This window comes from Lynx canadensis, chromosome E2, assembly GCF_007474595.2.
Source record: "Lynx canadensis isolate LIC74 chromosome E2, mLynCan4.pri.v2, whole genome shotgun sequence".
Lineage (NCBI taxonomy): Eukaryota > Metazoa > Chordata > Mammalia > Carnivora > Felidae > Lynx > Lynx canadensis.
The window spans coordinates 45,657,648-45,670,190 of NC_044317.1; the positions used below are offsets into that span (position 1 = coordinate 45,657,648).

General features: G+C 41.1%; 1 protein-coding gene across 1 annotated transcript in view; it reads right to left on the reverse strand.

Annotated features, from left to right (window-relative positions):
- LOC115502133 overlaps positions 1 to 12,543 on the reverse strand; it is a 101,622-nt gene that overhangs the window by 40,812 nt on the left and 48,267 nt on the right. The window contains exons 12-15 of the mRNA XM_032591455.2: positions 8,703 to 8,814; positions 7,168 to 7,415; positions 6,396 to 6,570; positions 5,986 to 6,182 (exon numbers count right to left, since the gene is read on the reverse strand). Of these exons, the coding sequence (XP_032447346.2) occupies positions 5,986 to 6,182; positions 6,396 to 6,570; positions 7,168 to 7,415; positions 8,703 to 8,814 (732 nt within the window). The remainder of the gene's footprint in view (positions 1 to 5,985; positions 6,183 to 6,395; positions 6,571 to 7,167; positions 7,416 to 8,702; positions 8,815 to 12,543) is intronic.

Genomic DNA, 12,543 nt, shown 5'->3' on the forward strand with positions numbered 1-12,543 from the left:
CAGGCAAACTAGATTTTAAAACAAAGGCAGTGACAAGAGATGAAGAAGGGCATTATATCATAATTAAGTGGTCTATCCATCCAGAAGAGCTAAAAATTGTAAATATTTATGCTCCCAACTTGGAAGAACCCAATATATAAATCAATTAATCACAAAGAAACTCATTGATAATAATACCATAATAGTAGAAGACTTTAATACCCCACTTACAACAATGGACAGATCATCTAAGCAGAAAATCAACAAGGAAACAATGGCTTTGAATGACACACTGGACTAGATGGACTTAACAGATATATTCAGAATATTTCATCCTAAAGCAGTAGTATACACATTCTTCTCGAGTGTATATGGATTATTCTCCAGAGCAGATCACATACTGGGTCACAAATCAGCCCTCAACAGGTACAAAAAGATCGAGATCATATCATGCACATTTTCAGATCACAACACTATGAAACTTGAAATCAATTACACAAAAAAATTTGGAAAGCCACCAAATACATGGAGGTTAAAGAACATCCTAATAAAGAATGAATGGGTTAGCCAGGAAATTAAGGAAGAAATTTAAAAACACATGGAAGCAAAAGAAGATGAAAACATGACAGTCCAAACCCTTTAGGATGCAGCAAAGACAGTCCTAAGAGGAAAGTACATTGCAACTCAGGTCTATCTCATGAAGCAAGAAAGGCTCCAAATACACAACCTAACCTTACACTTAAAGGAGCTAGAAAAGGAGCAGCAAATAAAGCCCAAGGCCAGCAGAAGAAGGGAAATGATAAAGATTAGAGCAAAAAATAAACAATATAGAAACAAACAAACAAAAAATACCACAGATCAATGAAACTAAATGCTGGGTTTTTTAAAGAATAAATAAAATGATAACCCCCTAGCCAGACTTCTCAAAAAGAAAAGAGAGGACCCAAATAGATAAAAATCACAATGAAAGAGATCACAACCAACACCACAAAAATACAAACAATTGTATGAAAAATTATATGCCAACAAACTGGAGAATCTGGGAGAAATAGACAATTCCTAGAAACTCACACACTACCAAAACACAAACAGGAAGAAATAGAAAATTTGAACAGGCCCATAACCAACAAAGAAATTGAATCAGTTATCAAAAATCTCCCAGCAAATAGGAGTCCTGGGCCAGATGGCTTCCCAGGGGGATTCTACCAGCTATTTAAAGAAGAGTTAATACCTATTCTTCTCAAACTGTTCTAAAAAAATAAAAATGGATGGAAAGCTTCCAAACTCATACTATGAAGCCAGAATTATCTTGATTCCAAAATCAAAGACCCCACCAAAAAGGAGAATTATAGTCCCTGATGAACCTGGATGCAAAATTCTCAACAAGATACTAGCAAATTGAATTCAACAGTACATTAAAATAATTATTCACCATGATTAAGTGGGATCCTGATCATGCCCTGGGCTGCAGGGCTGGTTCAATATTCACAAATCAATCAATATGATAAACCACATTAATAAAAGAAAGGATAAGAACCATATGATCCTTTCAATAGATGCAGAAAAAGTATTTGACAAAATACAGCATCCTTTCTTAATTAAAAACCCTCAAGAAGGTAGGGATAGAAGGAACATACATCAACTTCATAAAAATCATATATGAAAGGCCTACAACTAATATCATCCTCAATGGGGAAAAACTGAGAGCTTTCCCCCTAAGGTCAAGAACACGACAGGGATGTCCACTCTCACCACTTAGTTCAACGTAGTACTGGAAGTCCTAATCTCAGCAATCAGACAACAAAAAGAAATACAAGGCATACAAATTGGCAAATAAGTCAAACTTTCACTCTTTGCAGGTCACATGATACTCTACATGGAAAACCTGAAACACTCCACCAAAAAACTGCTAGAACTGATACATAAATTCAGCAAAGTCACAGGATACAATATCAATGTACAGAAACCAGATTATTTTCTATACACCAATAATGAAGCAACAGGAAGAGAAATTGAGGAATCAATCCCATTTACAAATGTACCAAAAATCATAAGATACCTAGGAATAAACCTAACCAAAGAGGTAAAAGATCTGTACGCTGAAAACAATAGAAAGCTTATGAAAGAAATGAAAGAAAACACAAAGAAATGGAAAAGCATCCCATGCTCATGGACTGGAAGAACAAATATTGTTAAAATGTCTATATTATCCAAAGCAATCTACACATTTAATGCAATCCCTATCAAAATAATACTAGCATTCAAAGGGCACCTAGGTGGGGTGGCTTAGTCGGTTAAGCGTCCGACTTCAGCTCAGGTCATGATCTCACAGTTTGTGAGTTCAAGCCCCACATCAGGCTCTGTGCTGACAGCTCAGAGCCTGGAGCCTGCTTCTGATTCTGCCTCCTTATCTCTCTGCTCCTCCCCCTGTTCACGCTCTGTCTCTCTCTCTCAAAAATAAATAAACATTAAAAAAAATTTAAAAAATAATACTAGGATTCTTTACAGAGCCAGAACAAACAATCCTAAAATTAGTATGGAACCAGGAAAGACCCCGAATAGCCAAAGTAAAAAGAAAACCAAAGCTGGAGGCATCACATTCTGGACTTTAAAGCTGTACTACAAAGCTATAATCATCAAGACAGGATGGTACTGGCACAAAAACAGACACATAGATCTACGGAGTAGAATACAGAACCCAGAAACGGACCCACAAACGTATGGCCAACTAATCTTTGACAAAGCAGGAAAGAGTATCCAATGGAAAAAAGACAGTCTCTTCAGCAAATGGTGCTGGGACAACTGGATGGTGACATAGAGAAGAATGAAACTGAACCACTTTCTTACACAATGCACAAAAACAAATTCAAAATGAATGAAAAACCTAAATGTAAGACAGGAAACCATCAAAATCCTAGAGGAGAAAACAGGCAACAACCTCTTTGACCTCAGCTGCAGCAACTTCTTACAAGGCATGTCTCCAGAGGCAAGGGAAACAAAAGCAAAGAACTATTGGGAGCTCATCAAGATAAAAAGCTTCTGCACTGCAAAGTAAACAACAAAACTAAAAGCCAACTGACGGAATGGGAGAAGATATTAGCAAATAATATATCGGATAAAGGGTTATCCGAAATCTATAAATAACTTACCAAAGTCAACACCCCAAAAACAAACAATCCAGTGAAGAAATGGGCAGAGGACACAAATAAACACTTTTCCAAAGAAGATAACCAGATGACTTATGGACACATGAAAAGATGTTCAACATCACCCATCATCAGAGAAATACAAATCAAAACCACAATGAGATACCACCTCACACCTGTCAGAATGGCTAACATTAACAACTCAGACAACAACAGATGTTGGTGACAATGTGGAAAAAGAGGATCTCTTTTGCACCGCTGGTAGGAAGGCAAACTGATGCAGCCACTCTGGAAAACAATATGGAGGTTCCTCAAAAATGTAAAAATAGAACTACCCTACGATCCAGCAATTGCATTACTAGGTATTTATTCAAAGGATACAAAAATGCTTATTCAAAGGGGCATATACACCCCAATGTTTATAGCAGCACTATCAAAAATAGCTAAACTATGGAAAGAGCCCAAATGTCCATCGACTATGAATGGATAAAGAAGATGTATATATATAGAATGGAATACCACTCAGTCATCAAAAAGAATGAAATCTTGCCATTTGCAATAATGTGGATGGAGCTAGAGTGTATTATGCTAAGTGAAATAAGTCAGTCAGAGAAAGACAAGTATCAGATGATTTCACTCATATGTGGAATTTAAGAAACACAATAGATGAACATAGGGGAAGGAAGGAAAAATAAGATAAAAACAGAGAAGAGGGCAAACCATAAGAGACTCTTAAATAGAGAACAAACTGAGGGTTGCTGGAGGGGATGTTGGTGGGAGGATGGGCTAAATGGGTGATGGGCATTAAGGAGGGCACTTTTTGGGATGAGCCCTGGGTGTTATATGCTAGTGATGAGTCACTGGGTTCTATTCCTGAAACCAACTACACTATATGTTAACTAACTGGAATTTAAATAAATAAATATCAGTCCAGTGTCTTCCCATCTCTCTCAACAACTCTTGTGACCCTCCTTCAGGAGCAGAAGGCAAAATCTTACCCAGGCCCACCTGCCTCCATGAACTGTAACACAGCACAGAAACTCAATATAATTTAACATAATACAAAGTCAGGAAGGGATGCCCACCATGAAATATTAAATCAATAAAGTTGCAGTGATGGGGATGGGGGAGGAGTCATACAAGACTCTAGGGATGGGCTGCAAGTGGGTCCTGAGAAATTCCACATTCTGGCAGAGGTAGGAGGTGGGCAATCAGGCTTTGAAGAGAAAGGTAAGCCAAAATTCTATCAGTGCAAACACACACAATTAAGATCACACGAGGTCAAGTGAGGTGGGTTAAGAATGACAAAAAGCAGAGGAAGCAACTGAAAATGTGAAGGGGTTTCTCCATAAGCCATTAGGAGAGTAAATGCACCTCCAGGAAGTGTTTATAGCAGTATTTCTTCAATTAACAGGGCAAAGGTTGGGGCAGCAAGGAGCAGGCACTTCCCCTGGATCATCAGTGTGAACCTGGCAGCCAGTCACTCTGAATGCTACCATTTTCCCTATGACAAATCAAAGCCACAGAGAGGTTCATTGGTAGGTTCAAGGTCAGACAGGTAATAAAGGCTGGATATGTGATCTGAATGAGGCTGTTGGCCTCCCAGGACTGTGCCCGATGCTCAATGAGTAAAAATCAACCTCTCATAGTGATAAGTACAGTCAAAATATCTCTCCAAATCCATCAAGTTATTCTTTTTGGTTAGTATTTGCTTTGTGAGCTAGACAAGGCAGAAGAAAAAGGAGAAAATGAAAACTCAGTAAACACATTTCTAAACTGATGCATGGTCAAAGAAGAAAATGCAATATTCCCAAGGAAAAAATTTCATTTGGCATAGGGACCTAAGCCTATATGAGGTTTCTCACCCAAAGTCATGAAATAAATCCTACCAAAATAAGAGATCCACTGAGTAATATTTTAAAGGAAGGTAGTGGGAAGGTCAATTTGGGAAGGTAGTGCTATTACCTATTATTAAAAGAGTCAAACCAGGGGTTTTTGTTTTTGTTTTTTAAACAAAACAAAAATCTCTAAACCTCCTTAACTAGCTGTTCCTTTTACAAAAACCACTCTCTATATATCTCTTCCCAAAAAATAAGATTTTAAAGAAATTGGGGAATTATTACTAAAATATAAAAATCAGTAACTTATTTTCCCTTAAAACAAACAAACAAAATTCCAAAGTAACTTGCTGTGCCTTTCACAGCAATTTCTCAAAATAAATGTTATGAAGCCTAGGACAATCAAAACTAAAAGTTGGGTTAAAAAAATTTTTTTGACATTTATTTATTATTGAAAGACAGAGAGAGACAGAGCACGAGCAGGGGAAGGGCCGAGAGACGGGGAGATGGGGAGACACAGAATCGGAAGCAGGCTCCAGGCTTTGAACTGTCAGCACAGAGCTGGACGCGGGGCTCGAACTCACAAAACCTGGAGATCATGACCTGAGCCAAAGGTGGACGCTTAACCGAAGGAGCCACCCCGGCGCCCCAAAACTAAGAGTTGGTTTTAACATAAAATCCCCCAAGCCGCTATAACTGGCTGTCCTTATCACAGACATTCCACTAAATAATAGAGCTAACGAGAATGGAATTTTTTTAAAGGTTGGGCGCTATAGTATCAATACATTCTAAACCAGGAATTTATTTAATAAACTTGACACCACTGGCCAACTGTTCCTGAAGGGCGTCCTGCAAAAAACAGCTGCCGAAAAATAAAAGGATGTTTTACCCGGGTGGACTGAAAAACGCTCGCTTTTACCTTTAATATCAAGACCCTGCCAGTCGGTGGTCGGGAAACCACGTGGAGCAGTCCCTGCGACGGCGCCCAAATCCGGTTAGAGCGGGCAGAGCTGAAGGTTTACCTCTGGGATTTGGAACCCTCGCGACTGCTGAAATCCCAGGCACGCACTACGCACCCGGAGGACTTCAGGGTGGCTGCGTCCCTCGTCGGGCGGTCTCTTGCCGGGACAACGCAAAAATGTTGAACAACGCTCAGCGCCATCTGCCAGTACGGCTTCTTCCGGCCCCGTGCTCGCCTGTGCCTTCGCGTGGGGACGGGCTTTCGGAAACGGTGGTCAAAGGGAAACCCGATTAAATGTTAATAACTGTACTCGGTTTCAAGGCAACACCGAAGAAGAAGGGAAGAATGAAGGTATCTCAAACATAGAGTCCTTAGCCAATGGATGTGCAAGGGAAGAGGGGTTCTCCTCTTCTTGACAAATAAAAAGCGTTTGCGGACACCCACCTACAAACAATAACAAAAGTTTCTTGCGGGACCCTGGGCAAGAACGCTTGCCCTGGGCACAGCATCTCGGCTTGCAATCATGTTTCGCGCTTTTGGCTTCATCTCGGAGATTTGCACTCGGCGCAGGAGACCCTCAGGCCTTGTTACGACCCGTAAACTCCGAGACTCGACTTGGTACACGGCAGGTCTCTTTACCAATGGACTAATAAATCATAAATAATAAAGGAAATGAACAGAGAAGATATTAATGAATAAAATCAGACGCTTGCGGTGAAGGGCCCCTTCTCTGCAAAAACCAAATCCAGGGGCAAGTTGCAGGTTTCTAACCAGCAATCAGAGTACAGAGGGCGCAGGTAGCAGGGCTTTGCATTTGATTCAAATAACTTGTCAGTAAAGTCCCAGGGTTTGCAGCCATTTTAATGTTCTCCAGTTTGCCTCAGTTCTGGGCGCAGCGCTTCGCTTATAGGAAGCCATGACCAACGGGTTTAATTTCAGCAAACTCCTCTTATGTAGGTATCTGGAACTCTCTTTGAAGGGAACCGTTTAAAATTTCCATTTCGAAGGGTCTGTGGCCTTCTTGCGTTTGTTTGTTTCCTCCCCTGGGACCCGCGAGCCAGTTGACTCCAATCTCCACCCACAGAATTCAGAGCCCTATTCTGCTCCGCGACTGTTTTCCAAATAGAGGGAACGGTATTATGCAGACTGGCTCTCTGGTTCTGATCTGGGCATTTGCGTTCAAGCCCAGACAGTGCCATGCACGTGGACAGTGGTTTTGAGGAACAGGAGGACGGAAACAGACCATGATTGACAGACCAGCGCTCCTAAAGCTGGACCTTCCAACAGCAAAGGCGCTAAGGGGAGGCCTGCGAAGCCGGGCCAATCAGGCTGTGAGTGACCGGTGGGGGCAGGTCCTCGCAACAGTAAAAGGTCCCTGGGAGGGAATCCACCGCACCAAGGGACGCTGAAGCGTTGCTTTGGGAAGCAAGGGCCTTTCAGGTCTTGATTCGATCCTTTCTCCCAGAATTTTTCTGTTACTGGCTCATCTCCCTATGAGGTCCCAGTGTGCCGATTTCCGCAGTGGAGTTTTCTCTAGTCTCGGGACTATTTCCTAAATCACTGCGCTAATCTCACTCGTCTGCCTCTGATTACCGCAAGTATTTGTCGCGCGCTGGCTCTTGTCCCAGCTAGATTGGCTGTTTCGCTCGCTTCTCAGAGGGCATTTGGGATTTTGGAAGAGGGGGCAGGTCCGGGGTACCTGTTGTGGGGTAGGAGGGGAGGAGAGGGGACGGGCTTCTCCACATGCCCACGCAGGATCCCCAGGCTGTGACAGAAGAATCATTGTCTTTTCCGGAAGGTTTTAAATATGAGATACCTGGGGAGAGGGCAGAATTGGAGCCTGGTAGGAGCTGGGGAGGAGGGAGCATGGAAGGGTGGGAGATGCGCCAACTAAGGCGGTGTCTTTATTCCGCTATCTTTATTTTACACCATACCTTTGCCTAGTCAGGTTTCCCAGTCTGTACTAGGCACACCTCTCTCTTCTACGGGGATCTGAGGGGGATATTAGTCCCCAGTCTCTCCTCCCTTGACTGGATTGGAATTGATCCCAGAGGTTTCAATCTCAATTTACACATCTTGGGTGGAAGGGGTGGCGTCTTTAAACTTTTAAAATATTCAGTTTTTGCTGTTATATTTATCACTCTCTTCCTTTATGGATTCTGAATTTCACTTCTTACATGCAAAGGTATTTTCATCCGTTTTAAAAAAAAAAAAACACCTTTAGGGGCGCCTGGGTGGCTCATAGTCATGAGCCCCTCCCCGTTCATGAGTTCTAGCCCCCTGTTGGTCTCTGTGCTGACAGCTCAGAGCCTGGAGCCTGCTTCAGATTCTGTATCTCCCTCTCTCTCAAAAATAAATAAACATTAAATAAAATTTTTTTAAAACCCTTTATTTTCTTCTAATTATGTTAGCGTTCTGATTCTTAAATTTCTTTTGGAGTTGATTTTGGGGTACCATGTGAGGTAGAGATGAAATTGGGTGTCATCCTTGAGCAGGGGCCATGCTAATCTCTGTCATTCCAATTTTATGAGACCAGTGCTCTAACTCCTGAGCTACGGAGCCTGTCATTCCAATTTTAGTTATGTGCTGCTGAAGTGAGCACAGTGTGAGGTAGAGATGTAACTTTTTTTCCCAGATAAACAACTGTCCACACACCATTTACAGAACAGCCATTCTTTCCAGCCCTCTTTACATTTGTGTTCCTATCCCAATACCACTCTGAAGCTCTATGGAATATTTGGCTCCTGATAGGGCAAGTCTTTCCATTAATGTAATTACCTTCCAAAACTTCTCTGGCTCTTCGGGCCTATTTTGTCTTCCAACTGAGAACTGGTATGAGCTAGTGAATTCTATTTTTGAAAATTGATGCTGGCATTCTGATTGCGATGGCCTAGAATTTAAAGATTACCTTAGAAAGAACTGACATTTTAACACTAAACCTACCTATCTAGAATTGTGATATCTCTTTCCCTATATTCAGGTCTTTTATGTCCTTCAGTAAAATTTTATACTTTTATTTATACAGATCTACCATTATTCTTTTTAGACTTCTCTCAGGCTTTATTCCAAGACTTATTTTTAGACCTGTCTAAGGTCTTATTTGTACGATAGTTTATATTGTGATTATATACTACATTTTCTAAGTGATTGTTACTAGTGTGTACATTTTTAAGAGTTGAACTTATTTATATTGAGTATAAAACATGTAGAAATAGGTAGTTTTGGGGGTGGCCTGGGTGGCTCAGGCAGTTGAGCGCCTGACTCTTGATTTTGGCTCAGGTCATGATCCCAGGGTTGTGGGACTGAGCTCTATGTCAGGCTCTGTGTTGAGTGTGAGGCCTGCTTAAGATTCTCTCTCTCTCTCTCTCTCTCTCTCTCTCTCTCTCTCTCTCTCCCTCCCTCTGCCCCTCTCCCCTGCTCCCACACTCTCACTCTCTAAAATAAATAAAGGAAATAAATAAATAAATAAATGAAATACGTAGTTTTGCTTTGCTTAAATAAATTACACATACTGTTTTGTACTTGTTTTAGTTAGTTAACATTATTTCTTGGGAATTTTTCCATCTCAGTACATACAAGTATTTCAGTTTTTTTTTAAACTGGTTAGTTTGGGGGCGCCTGGGTGGTTCAGTTGGTTAAGCATCCGACTTGGTCTCAGGTCATGATCTTGCAGTTTGTGAATTTGAGCCCGTGTGGGGCTCTGTGCTCACAGCTCAGGAGCCTGGAGCCTGCTTCAGATTCTGTCTCCCCCCTCTATCTGCCCCTCCCCCACCTGCACGCGCTTTCTCTCTCTCATAAACATTAAAAAATTTGTTTTAAACTGCTTAGTTTCACAGTAAAGATGAGCCATGGTTATTTACCCATTCCCTACTGGTGGATATTTAAATTCTTTTCAGTGTTTTGATTTCACTGCAACACTGCAATGACTATTTTTAAAGTGTTACCTTTTTTCATTTATGTGATGTGACTTTTGCTTTAGGTTGGAATTGCTCACCAAAGAGTCTGTGCATTTTGACTTTTCATAGGCACTGTGAGACTGTCTGGTCAAATATTCTTTCCCAGAAGCCACCTATTAGGGTGTCTGTTTCTACCACAGCTGCCAACATGACCACTCAGGACCATTTGTGGCCCCTTGGACTAGTGGACTCCCATTGGTCTGTAGCTGGGGACAGAGGTGGGGGGTGGGGGATGAAGAATAGGCTTCTGTGTTTTCCTCCCCTTGTGTTGGCTGCTCTTTCCTTCTGGAATTTCCCTAAGATGAGAACATAGTAGACCTTCAGAATCCTCCATGCCCTTCATTTGTTGCTTCATAGCTGTCAATTGCACTGAATCCAGAAAAATTCCTCAGATCTATCTTCCTGTTCAACATATGCATTTAAACTGTATTCATTTTGGGGAGCCTGGGTGCCTCAGTCTGTTAAGCAGCTTACTTCAGCTCAGGTCACGATCTAGGCTCGCAGTCCATGGGTTCATGGACTCGCAGTCCATGGGTTCGTGGTCCATGGGTTCAAATCCCTCATGGGGCTCTGTGTTGACAGCTCAGAGACTGGAGCCTGCTTCAGATTCTGTGTCTCCCTCTCTCTCTGCCCTTCCCCCGCTTGCATTCTGTCTCTCTCTCAAAAATAAATAAACATTAAAAAAATTTTTTTAAATAAACTGTATTCATTCTTCCATCCAGCCCATTTATTACGCTTTTAATTTCAACAAGTTCATTTTTATTTTCCAAGTTATTTTTTTTTTAATTTTTTTTTTCAACGTTTATTCATTTTTGGGACAGAGAGAGACAGAGCATGAACGGGGGAGGGGCAGAGAGAGAGGGAGACACAGAATCGGAAACAGGCTCCAGGCTCCGAGCCATCAGCCCAGAGCCCGACGCGGGGCTCGAACTCCCGGACCGCGAGATCGTGACCTGGCTGAAGTCGGACGCTTAACCGACTGCGCCACCCAGGCGCCCCCCAAGTTATTTTAAAGTAGTAACTTCTAGGGGCGCCTGGGTGGCGCAGTCGGTTAAACGTCCGACTTCGGCCAGGTCACGATCTCCCGGTCCGGAGTTCGAGCCCCGCGTCGGGCTCTGGGCTGATGGCTCGGAGCCTGGAGCCTGGAGCCTGTTTCCGATTCTGTGTCTCCCTCTCTCTCTGCCCCTCCCCCGTTCATGCTCTGTCTCTCTCTGTCCCAAAAATGAATAAACGTTGAAAAAAAAAATAAAAAAATAAAAATAAAAAAAAAATAAAGTAGTAACTTCTCATATTTCACTGATCAGAGTAATTAGACTCATTCTAATATTCTGCCCTGTTTTCTTTATTAGCCATCTGCCTTGGTTCTGTAAGTGCTTAACTTTTTAACTACAACCTACCATATTAGATGCAAAAATAGTATAGAGACCTTCTGTGTGTTAACATCTTCCCCTAAATATTAACATCTTATAGAATCTCGGTATAATTATCAAAACCAAAAAATTAACATTGTACAACAATAAGTAGCTTTTTCCTATTAGGGTATTTATGTTTAACATATTTGTATGCTTAATATTTAAACTCACTGCTCCCTTCATATTCAAGAAATCCTATTTATTTTGCTTTCTTGTTCTTTTATTCCTGACTTTTGTTCCACTCATTTTAGTTTCTTCCCATATAGTGATACAGAATTTTAATCCCTTTGCCTTATTTAATATTATTCCTTGCTTCCTATTTGTCTGATATTATTGCTACACTTGAAACTATTTTGTTAACACTTTCTTGTGATACCATTTTAAAACGTCTTTTTATTTTTAGCGTGTATGAATCTGTTTTGGCTGTCTCTTATAAACACCATGTAGCTGGAAATTTCTTTTCCAATGTTAGAGTCTTTCTCTTTGCATCCAATAATTCAACATTCTTCTAAGGAATCAAAAGTAATAGTTTTTTTAAAAGCAATGTTAAGCTATTACTACACAGCAGGCTCATGTACAGATTTTACATGGATTGTAACAAAAAAAAAAGGACTATGCCATTCCATGCTAAAATATATATATAGGAGCACCTGGCCGGCTCAGTCAGAAGGGTGTGTGACTCCTGATCTCAGGGTCGTAAGTTTGAGCCCCATGTTGGGTGTAGAGATCACTTAAATAAATAAATAAACATATATATATATGAGAGAGAGAACATATATGTTCTATATATACATATATATATATATGTGTGTATATATATATATATAGAGAGAGAGAGAGAGAGAGAGAGATACAATTACTCCTATTATTTAAATGTATAAAATAAGACCAGAAAAGGCATTAGAAGAATTTACCTCATGTAACACAACAAATGGAAAGAATGGATTTGTACCCACAAAGACTGGCTTCTGAGTCCACAAGCTTGGTCACCATGATATACTGCTACATTTTTAATTTTTTTTAAGTTTATTTATTTGAGAGAGAGAGCACGCGTGCAAGCAGGAGGAGCGGCAGAGAGAGAGGAGAGGGAATCCCAAGCAGGCTCAGCACTGTCAGCACAGAGTCTGATGTGGGGCTTGAACTCATGAACCGTTGAGATCATGACCTGAGCTGAAATAAAGAGTCAGCTGCTTAAATGACTGAGCCACCCAGGTGCCCCTATACTGCTACTTTTATACTCTTTTTAAAATT